General features: G+C 58.3%; 1 protein-coding gene across 8 annotated transcripts in view; it reads left to right on the forward strand.

Moving 5' to 3' along the window:
* The window catches only part of AGAP1 (ArfGAP with GTPase domain, ankyrin repeat and PH domain 1), a 425687-nt gene that overhangs the window by 169215 nt on the left and 238637 nt on the right, over positions 1 to 17835 (forward strand). For all 8 annotated transcript variants that reach the window (XM_058665165.1, XM_058665166.1, XM_058665167.1 and 5 more), the window contains one exon: positions 2105 to 2239. In XM_058665165.1, coding sequence (XP_058521148.1) covers positions 2105 to 2239 — 135 coding nt within the window. The remainder of the gene's footprint in view (positions 1 to 2104; positions 2240 to 17835) is intronic.

Consider the following 17835-nt stretch of genomic DNA (forward strand, 5'->3'; position numbering starts at 1 on the left):
AGCAGCATCGTTGGCCTCGTGACATGGTCACAGCCCGGGGGGCTGCATTACGCTTTCATTCTTTGTTTTTTGCGGGTGTCAGTTCTTCACATCTGGTCTGTGCTGTGTGCCCCTGTCCCTGGGTAAGAAGTCAGCTGCGTGGAACAGACAGGAAGGCTTTTTGTAATGCCTCGGCTTCCCCCTGGTGGCTACCTGGAGACAGTGCAGCAGCCAGAGCCCGAAATTCCAGGTCCTGGTTAGCACTGTGCGGACCTCGTGTGTTAGGTGGCAGCGTCTTCAGAATTCTTCCAATGCTGAGACATGGGACTTCCCTCTAGGGGACCCTGCCTGAAGCTGCCAGGAGCATTTAGAGATCCATTCCTGCATGCAGGAGTTACTGAGACCCCCTAGGCAGGTCCCACCCACTCATACTCTAGCAAGCCATCCTGTTCCTGGGGTGCCCTGGGTTCCCCTCAGAGTGTCTGGGAGACAAGGAGGCCAGGTTGTAGGGACAGGGCCTGGCATTGCCCACCCCGCCAGCTTGGACTGGAAAGAACTGCACAAGAACACAGTTTGTGTTCCTCAAGGGTGCCGTGCTAAGGAGCTGCATGGATATCCTGTAGATCCATAGCACAGGAAGGGGCGAGGGGGCGGGACAGGGCTTCCGTTTCATGGCCTCGAGTGGCAGGTCCTGTGTGCTGCGATGGGCAGGTGAGCTCCTGTGAGGTCAGGATGAGAGGGGGCTGAAGGGAGCACTGGGGGCCTTGTTCCCACTTCCCATGAAAGCCCTGGAGAGAGAGGTTGGTAACATTGTCCCACTGCCGCCTCAACCAGGGCCCCCACCCTGGTGTCCATGCTCAGATGTGCCTTGGTTAGGACAGGAAGTGGGAACAGGTGCTCGCTGGCTCCCAGGCCTGGCTCTGCAGCAGGTACAGCACAGAGACCTGGACCACCAGCAGGCAGTGAAGAAACACTGGCTTAGGCTCCCGTGGGAGTGCCCAGAAACACCTGGCTTGAAAAGGGGCCTCCCGCGATAGGCTAGTGGCTAAATGCTTGCCTTACATGCGCTGGGATCCCATACAGGCACCAGTTCATGTCCCGTCCAGCTCCCTGCTTGTGGCCTGGGAAAGCAGTCAAGGACAGCCCAAAGCCTTGGGCCCTGCACCCGTGTGGGAGACCCGGAAGAGGCTCCTGGCTCCTGGCTTCGGCTCCGACCGTTGCAGCCACTTGATGCATGAACCAGTGGGTGGAAGATGTTTCTGTCTCTCCTTTCTGTTCCAATAAAAATCAATAAACTTTTTTAAAAGGTGGGGAGTCTTTGAGAGACACTGCCCATCTCACTCCTGAGCGTGACAGTGTCCATCAACGCTGGAACTCACCCCTCTGCTACTCGGATGCCAGTGTGGTGCGCGAGTGGGGTTCTCTCCTGTCCAAGTCACCCGGACCCCAGTGGGCCATTTGGAGCCCTGGTGACCCGTATGGCCCTCCAGCAAGGCCTGGGCCGTCTAGGTGTCTGCTTCTCGCACAGCCTCACTCCCACTATCCAGTCCTCGCCCCTTCAGGCGCCCACTCCGCCCACAGCCCCTGCAGGTGTGGCTGCCCGCCCGGAGGCCTGCTGATGTTCCTGGTTGGTCAAGCCTCAGATCCATCCTCCTGGGGTCCCGCCCTCTCCCTGGCCAGCCAGACCACCTGCCTCCATGCAGGAGCCAGCCTTCCTGTGTTGATAACCTGGGTGCTGCTGTGCCTGGCACAGCACCGAGCACGGAACAGGAAGAGGCAGCCGGCGGCATGAGAACCTGTGTGGCTTTGTGCAGGGCCAGCCGGCAGCACGGCGCCTCCTGTCCACAGTAACAGGGCTTCTCTCTCCCTTCAGCCTTGTCTTCTGGCCCAGTGTACCCTGGCCGCCTCCCCCACACCTGCCACTCCTTGCCTCCATGCTCCCGACCCCATGGCCACCCGCGTCTGGGGTGGGGTGGGGTGTGCGTGCAGAGTGGGAAAGCTGCTTACACGGTGACGACCCCCACCCCTGTGACCCTTCCAGACTCTCATGGGCGTGAGGACGTGGTGGTGTGGTCTGCACGGGCTGCCCCCCACACTGAGCTGTCCCTGGTGTCCTCTGTTCCAGACGCCATCAGTTCCAGCAACCCACGGGTGATTGACGACGCGCGTGCGCGGAAGCTGTCCAATGACCTGAAACGCTGCACCTACTACGAGACATGTGCCACGTACGGGCTCAACGTGGAGAGGGTCTTCCAGGACGGTAAATGGCGAGTGGGCGGGCTGCAGCCCTGGGTGGGGCTTCCGCCAGGTCCAGCCCAGAGGAGGGGCTCAGCAGGGGCACCAGGGCCTCACCTTGTGTGTGCGGGACTTTAGAAGAATCGACAGAGAAGGGAGGGTGAGAGGCGAGATTGGAAGGTGAGGTTGTTGGGAAATCCTCCCCTAGCCCTGTGCAGAGGCACAGCGCCTGGCGGGGCGTCCCCTCCCACCTGTGAGGGGAACCTGAGGGGCAAAGGGACCTGAGTGGGCCAAGGGGTCATCTACAGCCCCAGGGCAGAGCCACCACGCTGTGGAGGTCACGTGGGGCTCAGCCCTGGTCCTGGTCACACCGGGCCACTCAACTGGGGTCTGCCAGCTCACTCTGGCCAGCTGCCTCTCTTTCTAAGAACTTTCTGGAAGCCCCGCTCTGTCCGTCAGGATGTTCATGGGCTGCTGCCCAGCTGCCACAGACGTGGGAGCCTGAGAAGACCCCCGTGTGGACCCCCTGGCCTCTTAATGGGGCATTTCCCACCCCCTAAGGTTGACAGAGCTGAGCCTGGGGGGGCACGTTTGTCCTCCATGGCTGCCTCGTAACGACGTTTGTGATGGCTCTGCTTAAATAAATGAACTCCTGAGTGAGTTAATTAGTACCAGAGGATGGCAGGGTCACATTGTTCTGCTTGCTGGCACCCCAGCTCTCTGAGACGAACTAGCATGGGTTGACAAGTAGCCTGGAAGGCCGTGGTGAGCCCGCTGTTGAGCCAGGGCCTATGGCTGCAGCATGCTGACGGGGAAGGGGCCACTCCTTCCGGTCTCTGCCCGTGCGGACACTGGGCCTGCTGGTGGTGGCCCCACCCCATGACATGGTCACCCCTGAGCACCCCCATCCCAGGAGTGCCACACCTGAGAGGTTTAGCAATTTGGTGCAGTAATCGGGTCACCCATTGAGGTTATCCCAGGTGGTGGGGGGCAGGAGCATTCGGGGGTGCCTTCCGGTCGGGGTGCTGGTGGGAGGGTGCGGCTCCAGCCGGCTGTTTGCAGTATCCGGACATCAGCTGGCACCCCCAGGTGCCCGTGGGGCTGTGTGCCCTCACTGCCTGTTCTCACAGGCCTGAGCAGTTCTCACTTCCGCCCTCCCTTTCTTTGCCCGAGATACTTGGATTTCCTAGATTCTGACCAGGACGTGACGTCCACGGCAAGTTGTGAGCTGCTTTGAGCGAATACGGGTCCTTAAAATAGTTACGTGAACATGTCCTTGAAAAAGAGGCTGCTCTGCGGATGCCAGGGTCACTCTGCGGCGCACGCTGCCTGGGTTTTACTAAGTCACAGGTGCTGCTGCCGTCCGCAGTGAAAGCTGCCACCGGTTGAGCAGGCGTGCTCTCAGGGCTTCCTCGGTCTCAGAGCACCAAGCTTGAGCCGCACCCAGGCAACGGGGGGTTCAGGGGTGACAACATGGCTGCTCATGACAGTTCTCGTCGGAGTCCCCGCGTTCGGATTCCAGCACCTTCCCTGTCCTTCCAGGTCGTTTGTCATGTGAGTGACAACGGGCCAGGCACATGCGCCGGCACGTTGGGTTGGAATGTCCCAATGAACTCCGTGATCTGTACTCCGGGGGCTCCCTTGGCCTTATTCCTCTCATGCCTCTGCTTCATAGACAGGGAAAGCGCGCATCTTAGCCTCCATACTGCGTGTGAGTGGCAGAAGGCAGTGGAGAGCGGCTACTCCAGGGGCACCTCTGCCTGCCCCATGCCCCCACGCGGCCCAGGCTCCTCGCTGGCTGTCTACCCCACTGCTTCTCCAGGAACCAGGAGCCCCCTTGTTTGCCTCTTGGGTTTCTCGGGGTCTCGATGCCAAGGATGGGCTATGATGCTGGGAGAAACCCGCACTGGTCTCTGGTTGGCTCCCAGCAGGTGGCTGGCTGGGCGCGTCTGACCATGCAGCAGGCTGGCTTGCCTGTCGGTTCACCTGTCCCTCTGATTGTCGGCCTGGAAGGCTGAGGCACGGAGGGCCCATCCTTTGTAAACTTGGGGTCCGCCAAGGGTGCTATGAAGGATAAGCTGTGTCTTGTCTATTCTGGGGAAGTGTGGCCAGCCAGCTTGGTCCCTGGGCCTCCTCCCTGGCCAGCCCTGGGAGACAGGTCATGCTGTAAGGTGACACGGGGAGGTGGTGATGTTACTTTCCGGCCTGGATGTGTAAGGATCACGTGAAATGGTACGAGTCGAGCATCGTGCACAAATGGGGGTTCTTCCCGTGGGAGACGGAGCAGGGTTAGAGGTGGGAAACAGGCCCTGGGAGGCACCGGCTTTGGGAGGGGAGTGAGGCCCCACGGCTCTCTGCAGTAATGCTTTCAGGATCTGTGTTCCTTGCAGTGAGATTTGGGGGCTTGGGAATCTTGGTCTTGCTTTTGAAGATTGTGTGAGTGGGCTGTGTGGAGAGAGCCGACAGGTGTCTCATTCAGCCCTCAGACGAGAAGCGATCCTGTCTGTTCTGATGTCTGTGGGCTAGAGCCGATGGTTACTGAGTTTTGTTTGGAATGTTTTAGGTTTTTCTAAATAAAAATGTTTATTTATTTGAAAGAATGACAGGGACGGATAGATCTGCTGTCCCTACCTGCAGGGCTGGGCCAGGCTGCAGCCAGGAGCCGGGAGCCGCGTCTGGGTCTGCCACGTGGGCCGCTGTCTGGGTGCTCGGGAGGATGCCAGCCTGCGTGTGGAGCAGCCCTGACTGGCGTGGGAGTGATGGGGGCTCCAGGGCCGTGAGGGTGAGCAAGCTGCGTGCCTGCGGCCAGCCTGCTCCCTCGGAGCACACCCGCGTGCACACCTCCTGGCGCAGGGCGTCTGTCTGTTGTAGGGGAACCCGTGCGGATCTTTCTGCACCGTCACCCCAGCTCGTCACACCTGCGTGGTGATGAACACGGCTGCAGGGCACTTGCGTGGATGCCGTACTGCAGGACAGTGTGCCTGAGTGGGTGGGAGCCCTTGGGACACCCCCGTGTCCTCAATCCCTGTGATGTGTCGGGGTCTGGGAGCCTTGCTTTGGCTTCTCCCACGCTGTGCATCATCTCCCAGATCACTGTCCTGGGGCACACGTTGCCGCTGTCCCAGAAGCAAACATTATTGTGTGACCCTAACCCCGGGAGCATCCAGGACCCAGGTAGCCGTGTGGCGCCTGTCGGGGGCGCAAGAGCACTGCTCTGGGTTCTCTGCCAGGTGTACAGTGCCTGATACCCTCAGGCATCGTATGTGCCACCCGTCGACGGGCGTCTGCGTCGGGCTTTGGCTGTTGCGTCCCCGAGCCAGCCTAGTTGGTCTTGTTGGGCGGCTGACTGCGTTACTTGCCGTTTTCCTCCTGTCCTTGTTCTGTTGGGAGTTAGGTTGGAGAGCCTACTGTATGCGCACATGCCTGCGTGGCTGCCAATGGAATGCTTTCACAGTAAGTTTCTGATATTTAAGCACAAGTCACAGGACTGTGTCTGTTCCCCAGTTAGTACCTGTGTCTGTGGGACAGGTGAGCTAGTGAGCTCTTCACCGTTAATTCTGAAAATTCTCATACTACTTCGTCAGCTCGAGGCTGTGACATAGCTGGGTGGATGCTGCCAGGCTCAGCTTCGAGCTGGGACCCAGTTGTCTCTAAGGTGATGTTTCCCAGGATGGCGTGACCCAGCGTGCGCTCGGGGAAGCTGCCGTCTTTGGCTGCTGCCCCTGGTGGGTGCTCCTCTGCCGCTGTTGCCTGCCACGCCTGCAGCCCTCCCCGCCACGCTGCCTGCTCTGCCTTGGAAAACTCATTTCCCATGTTTCCTGGGCTGCAGGACGTGGCTTTGGTTTGGGACGTGGTGAGGAGGTGCCCTTTGTTAACGTGTCTTAGAATGCTCAGGGAACAACTAATGGGAAAGAGTTGCTCGGGCCCAGCACGACGCTTCAGTCGGCTAGTCCTCCACCTGCAACTTCCGGCAGCCCATATCGGTGCCGATTTGAGTCCTGGCTGCTCCGCTTCCCATCCAGCTCCCTGCTTGTGGCTTGGGAAGGCAGTCAAGGACAGTCTTGGGACCCTGTGCTCATGTGGGAGATCCGGAAGAAGCTCCTGGCTCCTGGCTCTGGATAAACTCAGCTCCAGCTGTTGCACTCATTTGGGGAGTGATCTATCAGATGGAAGAGCTTTCTTTCCGTCCATCTGCCTTTCTAATAAAAATAAATAAATCTTATATATAAAAAAAAAAGATGGCTCGCCTCTGCGGGTTCCTGTAGTGCTGTGTGGCGCTATGGAGGAGGGGAGAGAACGGGCATTCTACAAGTTCCCGCAGAATGGCTGGCTGAGTCCCGGGTGGCCCTGGGCCTGGCTGTCCACTGCCACCTCCTGTGAGCCTCCGAGGCCCAGGCTGTCTGATTAGGGGCTGCAAGTGCCCCCAGGTGAGAAGCGCCCTTGGCGCCCTGCGCCTTGACCGGACTCGGGTAGCCTGTGGGCTGTCTGGGCGTGCGCGTGAAGGAAGCTCTGCAGTTCCTGTGCCCTGTCCAAATTGTACTCACCCATTTGAGAAGCGGGGAGGCCCACAGAGGGTTCCATCTGCTTGCTGACTCCGGCAAACCCCTGGCAGCTGGAGCTGAGCTGGGTGAAAACCGGAAGCTCACAGCTCAATCCAGGCCTCCCGCGTGGGTGTCAGCAGCCCAGGCACTGGAGCTGTCGCCAGGGCAGGCAGCTGGACGCCCCGGTGGAGCCAGGACTGCAGCCTGGCACTGTGGGAGGCAGCTGCCCCGACTGGGGCTCTAACTGCTGCGTCCGGTGTCCACTGCTTCGTCAGGGCTGGGACCCTGGTGCTGTGCCTGTGTTGGAGCCGTTGTTGGGATGTTCTCCTGCAGCAGGGTGTGATCAGACACACACGGGGGTCTGCGATGCAGAACTCACACCAAAACCAAGACATGAGTGCACTGCATCATACGTAAGGGCACTTTTAAATAGCGATGGGGAAATGCTACTTAAAATCATTTTATATTGGTGCAGAAACTATTGAAATCCCCGCATTTTGAAGGTCTTCAGAAAGTCCATGGAATCTGTATTATAAGAAAGTATCAATTTGTTTCAAAAGTTTTTAGGACAAACCTACCCCATTAATCATTTTTTTTAGAAGATTATTTATTTTTATTTGAAAGGCAGATTTACAGAGAGAATGAGAGACAGCTGGTTCACTCCCCAAGTGGCTGCAGTGGCCAGAGCTGAGCTGAGCTGAAGCCTGGAGCCAGGAGCTTTTTCTGGGTCTCCCACGTGGGTGCAGGGTCCCAAGGCTTTGGGCCGTCCTTGACTGCTTTCCCAGGCCACAAGCAGGGAGCTGGGTGGGACGTGGAGCAGCCGGGCCATGAACTGGCGACCACATGGGATGCCAGCACCTGCAGGCAGAGGATTAGCAGATGAGCCATCACACCTGCTCCTAATCATGTTTTTAGATGAACGTTATGAAGCATGCTCATATTCCAAGGTTGCGGTAAGGTAGCAGCAAAGGTGGAGGCTTTGGACACTGAGTGTGTGACGGCTAGAGTTCTGAGCTGTGCGGGCAGTGAGTTTCTGATGAACTGAACCGTCCTTCCAGCCTGCAGCCTGCTCTGAGAGCCTGCACTGTGTTCAGAGGCTCCCGATACCGGGCTGTTCTGGGGCTCTGTTGGGGTAACCTTTCCTGACCATGACCCCTTCAGATGCTAGAAGGGGGGATTCGATTTGGCCAGTGCACAGTGCCGCTGCCTTTCCAGGAGCTGAGCTGTGTTCTGTTGAAGCGTTGAGCAGTTCCAGAGGCCAGGCCCGGGGTTGGTTCCCTTTCCCATTCCAGAAGGACATGGGGAGGAGCCGGGGGAAGGGCTTCAGTGTCGCCAAGGTCCGTGCCCAGCCAGAGGGGCCTGCAGGTCCCGGCCATACAGTCGGGCTCGAAGCTTGTAAGTGCTTAAAATCGTCTCGCAGACGACAGAAGGAGCCCTCACACACAGAGGTGTCCTGATTTCTTCCTGAAACAGCAGGAGGGAGTCGTCTTCAAATCCTTCCTGGGACGGCCACTGGGTGCTGGGATGCCCTGTGATGAGCCCTGGGTGTGGGGACGCCCTGGGATGGGTACTGGGTGCAGGACCTCTAGGATGGACACTGGGTGTGGTGACGCATGGGATGGGCACTGGGCACGGGGACTCCTGGGTACAGGCACTGGGCAAGGGGATGCCCTGGGACGGGCACTGGGCGCAGGGACCTAAATGCTGCAATTTCACGTTGTGAAGGCTTGGGTTCCGGTCCTGGCCCAGTTCGCCAGGGCAGCTTCCCACTGGCCAACAGCAGAGGGCTCATGGCCAAGCCCTGCTGCCGTGGGATGCCTGCAGTGATGTCCCCAAGCCCAGTCCCGGCCGCTGCAGATGGGAGAGTCTCTCTCTCTCTCTCTCTCTCTCTCTCTCTCTCTCTCTCCCCCCCCCCCCCAACTCATCTTTCCTTCCCATCCCCTCTCTCAGCCTCTTTGTCTCTCAAAAACGAAACAGAAGCAGAAGCAGTCCTTGGTGAAGGCTGCTGTTCCCGCGACAGCTGGAGACAGGCAGGTGGTGGTGGCTGTGGGCGGCGGTTTCACCTTTTTTGTGCCCCGGTCTGGGACTCTGTGCACACGGCACCGAAGCACATGTCACGTCCAGAAAGTCAGATAAACGCACGTGGAAGAACCCGAGTTCACTCTCCCGCCGCCCAAACCAGATCATTAAACACACTCTTGGCAAATGCTCTGTTTTGATTGCCATGTTAGGACTCATCTCTTTGGCTTGTAGAATTAATTTTTATCAATGACACAGAAAATGGTTATGCTAATGTTGTCGTGCCTTGCGGCCTCGAGGCTGTGTTGCCCCAGGACTCCTCTCGGGTGGCGGCAGCCAGCTTGAGTTAGTGTGATGTGTCATTAATGCGTACAAATGGCTTTTATTTTTGCTCATAATGTGTTCATAATGCACAGCGTGCTGCTCTTGCTAATGTTTTTAAAATGATTAAGCAGTGCTGTACTTTTTGACCTATTTAGCGCTCTTCAGAAGTCTCTTCGGATCACAAGAGTGAGAAAATCACTCGGAGAGTCAGAAGCTGCTGCGGTCCGTCGCCATGTCCCGTTTGTCACAGTGTCTGTGGTCCATGGCTGTGTGCCGTTTGTCACATCGTAGACCCCGGCAGAACAACCCCACTCATGGCGGGCACCACTCGGTCAGGTCAGCAGAGAGCGACGCTGTTGCCTGGAGCTGCTGCACCCCGTGGTGCCCACCCTGTGCCCGGGGTCTGACCTGGCAGCTACGGGATGAGCCTGTTTGCGGTGGGCACCAGAAGTGGGGTGTCCCCGTGTGAGGAGGGGCACAGCAGCTTAGTCAGAGGAAAACTGGCAGAGGGGGTTACCAGGGCTAGGCCCAGAGGAAAGCTGGCAGAGGGGGTTACCAGGGCTAGGCCCAGAGGAAAGGGTGCCGGCCTTAGAGTCGGGGACATTTCCAAAGAGAACAGAGATGACTGTCACAGGATATGAAATGTGAAAATAAAAAGATAAACAAAACCCATCCCTAACCAGACAGAAGCAGAGAGTGGCTGTGGCTGAAGGCCGCGTGTGTGTGTGTGTGGCCCCTGAGGATTGGCTCTGTTCGGCTTTTTCTGTAGGACCAAGCTGGTCATCTAACCCTACAGCTCTGTCTGTGCCCTGCACCCGCAGCAGTGAGGTGGAAGGAAGGCTTGGGGCGTGCAGTGTCCGCCCTGGGAGTCACTCAGGTCCCAGCCAGGCCTCCACCAACAAACGTCTTTGTGCCTGACCACGCTGAAATTTTGTGTTTTAGAAACTGTATTGGTCTACAGATAGAAAAAAAAATTGAAATGGTTCTCAATAGGTCTTCGTTGCCCTCCTGTGGGATGTCTGTGCCCAGGGCTCACGGGCACCTGCTAGTTCCTGCTCTTATGCATTTGAGTCTGGCTCCCAGAGGGAGGGCCAGCCGCCTGGAGTAGGCCTGAGGGTGGGAGCACCGAGGGGTGTCAGGTTTGCCCCACGGGTCTGGAGGTTGCGCTGTGCGAACCAGGCCGGCGCCGGAGTGGCCAGGGAGGTGTCCCAAGGCAGCAGTGGCCAGAGCTGGGTTAGGGGCGCAACGTGCTTGCAGGGCTGTGGAAATTCAGCAAGCGGCCACCGGGGGGCACTCAAAGCACGCATAAGGATTATTTGTCTTTCTCCCACCACCTTTTTTCCCTTGTCACTGTGGAGATGCAGACATAAGGAAACTAACATCGTGGTTTAAGAGACCATTTAGGCCGTGGGTCATAATAAGTTACACTCCATGAAGTGTGGGAAGTACGGGGTCAGCACTGTGGGGCTGCAGAAGTGACAGTTTGATTCATTGGAAGGAGCAGGAGAATTCAGAGCCGTCCCAGGGTCCCAATCCCTGTTTGTCCTGCCTTGTAACTTTGTGGAAGGATCCAGGGAAGTTCGGTAAAGGGCCATTCCCTTGTAAGGAATGAGGGATGGATTGATTACTCAGCTCACAGGAGGCTTGCTGGCCTCAGCAGCCGCCCAGGCCTCTCCGAGACACCAGGGAGCAGGTGGGGTGACCACCCCTGGTCTTTGGGTCCCCCTGGGCTATGTGTTAGCTTGGCAGCATGCGCGGAGAGCCGAGGCGGGAACCAAGGTAGACTGCTTACCTGGCACAGTAGAAGCAGCAGAAGTTAGGAGGTCGTGGACTGGACACTGGGGTCTGGGGGCTGTGGGCTGGACACTGGGGTCTGGGGGCTGTGGGCTGGACGCTGGGGTCTGGGGGCTGTGGGCTGGACGCTGGGGGCTGGGGGCTGTGGGCTGGACGCTGGGGGTTGGACGCTGGGGGCCAGGGGCTAGGGGCTGGGGGCCGTGGGTTGTAGGCTGTGGGCTGGGGGCCGTGGGTTGGGGACTGAGGGCTGTAGGCTGGGGGTTGGGGGTTGGGGACCGTGGGCTGTGGGCCAGGGGCCATGGGCTGGGGGATGGGTGCTGTGGGTTGGGGACCATGGGTTGTGAGCTGTGGGCTGTGGGTTGGGGTCTGGGGGCTGTGGGTTGTAGGCTGTGGGTTAGGGGCTGTGGTTAGGGACCGTGGGCTTGGGGCCAGGGGCCATGGGCTGGGGGATGGGTCCTGTGGGTTGGGGGCCATGGGTTGTTAGCTGTGGGCTATGGGTTGGGGTCTGGGGGCTGTGGGCTGTGGGTTGGGGGCCATGGGTTGGGGGCTGTGGGTGGGGGTTGTGGACGCTGCTTGCTGCATGCCTGGCTCAGGTTGCTCCGGGAGAGCCTTTGCAACTTCATTTCTCCGCAACTTGCCGTTTCTTTCTTGCCTGTAAGAGGGTGCTGGCTACCGTTTTGCTTTTCAGTCACTTTTTTAAACTTTTTTACCACTTCTTGTCTCCTACATAAGTCCATCAGAATTGCACAAATCGTAGCGTCTTAGAGCAGAAATTATTTGTAAACTAGGACTCGTGGCACTTCTGATGCCTCAAAGAGGAGACCCAAGGGAATACTCCTCAGGAAGCAAATGTGCCTTGGGACGCCTGCGGCTTTCCGTTCTGGGCCAGCGGAGACGGGCAGAGGCTCGAGCGGGTCAGTGTGGCAGGTGCTGTCCCCTGGGAGGGCCCCTCTCACGGCAGCCAGGCCTGGGCACTTCCCGGGCTGCGAACATGGTTGCCTGCTTCTCCCGCCTCCTGCTCCCTTGTGCCGCCTGGTACCACAGCTTGAGGCCATGGTCCCCTCATAAAAGCTGTTTGCGTCAAGCCACTGGCTGGTGCATCTGATGACACGTTGAAAAGCCGGGGCAGGGCAAGGGAGCTGTCCTCACGCCCGGGCTTCCTGCCCGAGTGGGAAGCAGATGGTGTGTTGGTCCGCTTGTGGCAGTGCAAAGTGAAGTTTGTTGGGCCCTCCTGAGGAAGTTAGACCATCGGGGAACCACTCCACAGAAGACACAGTCCGAGCTCTGAACGGCCACGGTCAAGTTGGCGTGTGCACCTGCAGTGCCAACCTGCTGCGCGACGGCAGCCCCGGTCCCACCCCTGGCCGCTCGGCTCATACTGGGAAGCGCTTCTTGCCCTGGAGCGGTTGTGAAGTTCGCTGGGTTTGCACTTGAATGGGTCCTGCACCGGGGGCCATGGGTAATGCCACCCACTCCTTGTTAGGGAGAGGGAGAGAGGGAGACCTTCCCTGCGCAGTCCTCCAGTAGCTCCCTGTCCAGGGCTGGGCCAGGCTGGAGCCAGGCGGTGGCAGGAGCCCAGGTGTGTTAGCAGAGAACCGCATGGAAGCAGAGCGGCCAGGGCTGACACAGTGCCCTGCCTTTCTCTCGGCCTCACACACCGCTCCTCTATGCTCAGCCTTCCGCCATGGGCCTCCCTGAGACCTGTTCCCAGCACCCTTGGTGATCTCAGACAAAAGCCAGATGTGTCCCATCTCACTGTATTTTCGTGAGCCCAGCTCATTGGCCTGCCCTGCCCAGAGCCCTGGCAGCAGGTGTTTGCTGTGTGCTATGTGGGCTCAGCGTCACCCCTCCTGTGGTCTGTGGCCTGTGGGAGCAGTCAGTGTTTAACCTCAGGCCCTCCTGGTGCTGTGTTGTGGCCTGCTGGGTCAGTAACGTGGCACGAAGAAGGATCTGGGGATGAGGCATCGACACACGGACCAGAGATGGTGGAAAATGTCTCTCTCCGGCCTCTCTCGAGGCCTGCTTTTACTGCCTCCACTCTTGACCTCTCACCCAGTTCTTGTTTACCCTTTAGCCCACATTCTCATTAGCAGAATATTGGCTACAGCTGAGTTCCAGTAGACCAGGTGCTTTCAGCCCCAAGCCCATTACCTGTAGTGCTCAGTTTAGCAAGTGCTAACCAACTCCTTAGCCCACAACAGGACCCCTGTTTTTGTTTTAAAGCAGACTTGAATGTGCCTGACTTAGGTTGTGGCCTCGCAGGTTATCAGCCTTACCCGTCATCGGGAACTCCATAGCATGATGGAGCCCCTGTCTTAGGTTGGTCAGTGCCCGGTCCATCTTAACCATCACTGGCTGCCATTCAACGCGTTGCCTGCTACAGATGCACAAATCATACTTGGGGAGGCTGGTAACCCTGTTCCATGGCTAGGAGTGTCTTTAGCTCGGCAGCAATGAGCAGACAGCAGTTCCCGGGCTTGGGGAAACATAGCACTACACAGGTGAAACATACATAAAGCATATGATGGGAACAAGAGGCCCTGACCATAGGAGTACCTTTAGCTTGGTAGCAACGAGCAGACAGCAGTTCCCGGGCTTGGGAAACATTTTGCACTTGCATAGGTGATACACACAAAAAGGCATACAATGGGGTACAAGAGGTCTAGGCCAAATCTCACAGCATCTGCTGTTCCTTTGCCAACAGATCAACCCACAGTTACAGTGCAAGCATGCCCACCCGCTCATGTTCATCAGTAAAGTCCTGTTGTCCGCAACTCTGGCAGTCTGTTCCGCGACCTTGTTCACTGTCACCACGGTAGCTGGTCGCGGCGGCTGCTGATGTACTGGCTACGATGGTCGCCGTTATGCCAAAGTCTTTTATTCTTTATCAGGCTAACAGAGGTCTCTCCCTCAGTCCCAACAGTCACAGGCAGGATTCAGGGCAGCTGCAGGATAACAGCAGAATCGCACTTGCCATTCCAGCATGCTGTCAGGGTGCACTGGAACTCGGTGTCATTCACTTCAGAGGCGTTTTTTGCTTGTCCCGTCGATCTTCCGATTGAAATGCCATCATCTTGGCCAGTACCCGAGCTTTCACAAGACTCAGCAGCAGGAGCTTGCCAGACAAGCCTCTCAGGAATCCACCTGGGACCATGTTCGTCCTTTCCATCCTTTTCCTCTACATCCTCCTCAGAAGAGGACTGCGAATCTTCTTTGCGCACTTTCTCCCAACTTTGTCTGGGTTGGGGTTCCTTCTTCTTTTTTACCCTGGTTTGCAGCTCTCTCCTCCTTCTAATGGACCATTTTTTCCGGCGGGGTTGCCCCACTGCTTGAGGGGATGGCAAAGCAGCCAGAGAAGGAAGGTGACTACAGTGAGAGCCAACCATGGGAACACGTCACAGACAGTTTCAAAGAAACTCTGCGAGGCCTTAAGCTTAGTGTCGGTGCCTTGTGACTGGAGCAGATCTCTGATTCCTTTAATCACCTGCACTTTAGCGAGTTCTTGCCCCATGATAAATTTTACTTATGCCCCTGGAAAAATTTCTAGACTTGCCTCTAGATTTCCGGGGTCCCTCAGATTGTCCCTCGTGCCCCAGAACAGGGAGAAGGTCTGGGGATGGAATTAATTATGCCCCTCCAGATTTCCGGGGTCCCTCAGATTGTCCCTCGTGCCCCAGAACAGGGAGAAGGTCTGGGGATGAGATTAATTGTGCCCCTCCAGAGTTCCAGGGCTCCCTCAGATTGTCCCTCGTGCCCTAGCACAGGGAGAGGGTCTGGGAATGAAATCAGTTATGCCTCTGCAAAATTCCTAAATTCTAACCTTGCTTTTGTAGGTCCAGGGGTCCCTCAGATGTCCTTCGTGCTGTGCCCCACGTTGGGCGCCATTTGTTACGGCCGGCTAGGCTGGTAATACGGCACAAAGAAGGATCTGGGGATGAGACACCGACACAGAGACCAGAGATGGTGGAAATGTCTCTCTCCGGCCTCTCTCGAGGCCTGCTTTTACTGCCTCCACTCTTGACCTCTCACCTAGTTCTTGTTTACGCTTTAGCCCACACTCTCATTAGCAGAATATTGGCTACAGCTGAGTTCCATCAGACCAGGTGCTTTCAGCCCCAGGCCCATTGCCTGTAGTGCTCAGCTTAGCGAGTGCTAACCGACTCCTTAGCCCACAACAGTGCTGATCGGTGAGGGTGGGTCTGAACCTCACATTCATTCATTCATTGAAATGTTGTGGGCAGTCCCTTCGCTCCTCCCCGTTCTCTGAAGAGTAATAAGAATGTGAAGTTTTAGAGAAAAAGGAGGCAGAGGGGAGGCTGTGTCTGGAGTGGTCAAGTGCGGTAGGGGAGCTGCCTGGGCAGGACCTCCCGGGACACCACACTGCTGTAGGCTGAGTGGCACACTCCTCCTTTCCTTTCTTAGCATCGCACCTTAACAGAGGTTAGGGACCCGTGTCCCACCCGTGGCACAGTGCCTGAGTCGGGTAGTCAAGGGTCCCGGGTCCCCCCATGGCTGAGGGTGTGGGTTCAGGAGGTTAGGGTCCCGTGTCCCACCCGTGGCTGAGGGTGTGGGTTCAGGTGCTGGGAAGGCCTCTGCTTGCAGCTTTGTGGTAATGGGCATGGTTGGGGGTGAGGGTGCCAGGGCATTGGTAACTCCAGGACTTGAGCCCCTACTGTCCACAGTTGAGATGGCTTGGCACTAGCCTGGCCCAGTCCCAGCTGTGGAGGTGAGTGTTTGGGAAGTGGGCCAGTGGACAGGTTTAAGTGATTTTTGAAGATCACGCCTGTCACAGGCTGTAACCGAGGCCTGTTCAGCCCAGGGCCCTTGGCGGGGTGGCCACCCTCTGTGCGAGGAGGCTTGCACTGACAGGCTGCAGCCACTGCCACAGTGTGTGGTCCATGCGAAGGCGGGATTGAAGTAGGGACAGCCCGGGGCCTGCGTTCTTACACCGTGGGGTAGTGGGCTCCCTTCCCTTGAAGCAAGCTCGGCGTCTTCAGTCTCAGCACTGTGCTGGGCGCGTTGCCGTGGAAACCTCCTAGGACCACAGGGCCTGCCACGCTCAGCCCCCATCTCGCTCTGCCTGTCCAGGGAAGCTTGGTGGCTTGCCGCCATAGGAAAGCCTGGCCATCCGTTCCGTGCCCCAGCCCAGCCGTGGGGTTGACCATGGCAGTCGGCGTTGGGCGCTCCCACTCCTGCGTCTCCCGTGGTCCAGTGCCGTGGAAGGTGTGGACACGGGACATGGTGTAGCCCAGGGGATTGTGGTGGTTTGATTGTAAATGGTTGGGACTCTTGATAGGAAAAGGCTTGCTTTGGTGAGACCTGTGCGGCTGGGAGTGGGGCTTCGGGTCGTGGCATCTGGTGTGGGGTGGGTGCCTGCTCCTGCAGCTGCTCCACTCGCCCTGCCCGCCCAAGGTGCAGGCCGCCGTCTCACACAGGTGGCTCAGCTCCCACTCACTGCCTCCGTCTTCCCGCTTGCTCTGCCCGACTCAGACGGGTCCCTTTGCTCAGAAGCCTGTAACTCCCCCTTGGCTGTGACTGGGCCCCTCGCCTGGGGTTCCTGAGGCGGACAAGGGGACAGGTGTAGATGCATGACCTCTGACCCCAGCGCGTCCCCCGACTTGCGCTCAGCCTGGTGCCCTCCACGGAGCCAAGTCCTGCGTGTCCCTCTCTCGTAGGCACCACCCAGGCTCAGGCCTCTCTCCCTTCTGCCGAGCTACAGGTGCTGGGGCTGTGCTTGCCTCCCCCGCTCGGCCCCACCCGGGCCCTGTCGCCGGCACATTTCACTCCATGCGCTTGCCCCTGGGGAGGGCACGCTCTGAAGGCTGCAGAGAAGAGAATGGAGACAGAAGGGGTTCAGACTGCAGAGACGGGGTCGGCTGGTGTCGTGGATCCTCCGCGGAACTGGGCCCTGTGGAGAGGCCTGTGCGTGGCCGCCTCGCCTCCCTCCTCGTTCTGTGTACACAGGCTGGCTTCCTTCGAGAAGCGACAGCGCTCGGAGCTGTGCCTGCTCTCTGCCCGGTCCCAGTTCTCGGTGCTCCTGAGCCTCACTGTCCACCCTCCAGCCCCCGATGTGTCTCTGGCTGCAGGGGTATCATGTGGCCAAGCCCTTAGCTAGTGTCCAGGGCTGTGGGCCGTGGAGCCTGGGGCAGCAGCGGCACGGGTAGCCAGCTTGGCAAGGGCTCTGCGCGTCGGCATGTCGGTGACCGCTTTCCGGGCGACTGCTGCCCTGCTCCCTGCTCCCTGCTCCCTGCCCTTCCCTGGGCCGGCTCCTGCACGGCCACCTCTCCGGACTGGGGGAAGGGTTCCTCTGTGTCTCCTGGACTTCTCCCTGCTGAGATGGTCACGGGACCGGCCCCACGGGGCCTCAGGCAGCCGCCCTGCAGCCTTGGGGTCCAGGGCCGGCCACAGGCTGCTCCAAGTCTCTTCTGTTCTGAGTTCTCTTGGTCCTTGTACCTCACCTGACGCTTGCACCCTGGCCGAGACACCTCCCTCTGCTGGCTTTTGTTATGACTTCGGGCCCGCTCAGCCCAGCCAGGGGGCTTTCCGACTCAGCTCTAGTCGGTCCCTCAGTCCAATGCCCCGACTCTGTGTCTGCTTCAAAGCCCACCTCCTCTGATGTCCCCATCCTCCTCCCGGCTGGCCTGTTCTCCTCCATCCTTCCCCAAACTCCTGCTCTCTTTTTATTTATTTTTTTAAGATTTATTTATATTACAAAGTCAGATATACAGAGAGGAGGAGAGAGAGAGCTGTCTGATGATTCACTCCCCAAGTGAGCGCAACAGCTGGTGCTATGCCAATTCGGAGCCAGGAGCCAGGAACCTCCTCCAGGTCTCCCACACAGGTGCAGGGTCCCAAGGCTTTGGGCCGTCCTCGTCTGCTTTCCCAAGCTACAAGCAAGGAGCTGGATGGGAAGCAGGGCCACCAGGATTAGAACTGGCACGTG

This window comes from Ochotona princeps, chromosome 5, assembly GCF_030435755.1.
Source record: "Ochotona princeps isolate mOchPri1 chromosome 5, mOchPri1.hap1, whole genome shotgun sequence".
Taxonomy (NCBI): domain Eukaryota; kingdom Metazoa; phylum Chordata; class Mammalia; order Lagomorpha; family Ochotonidae; genus Ochotona; species Ochotona princeps.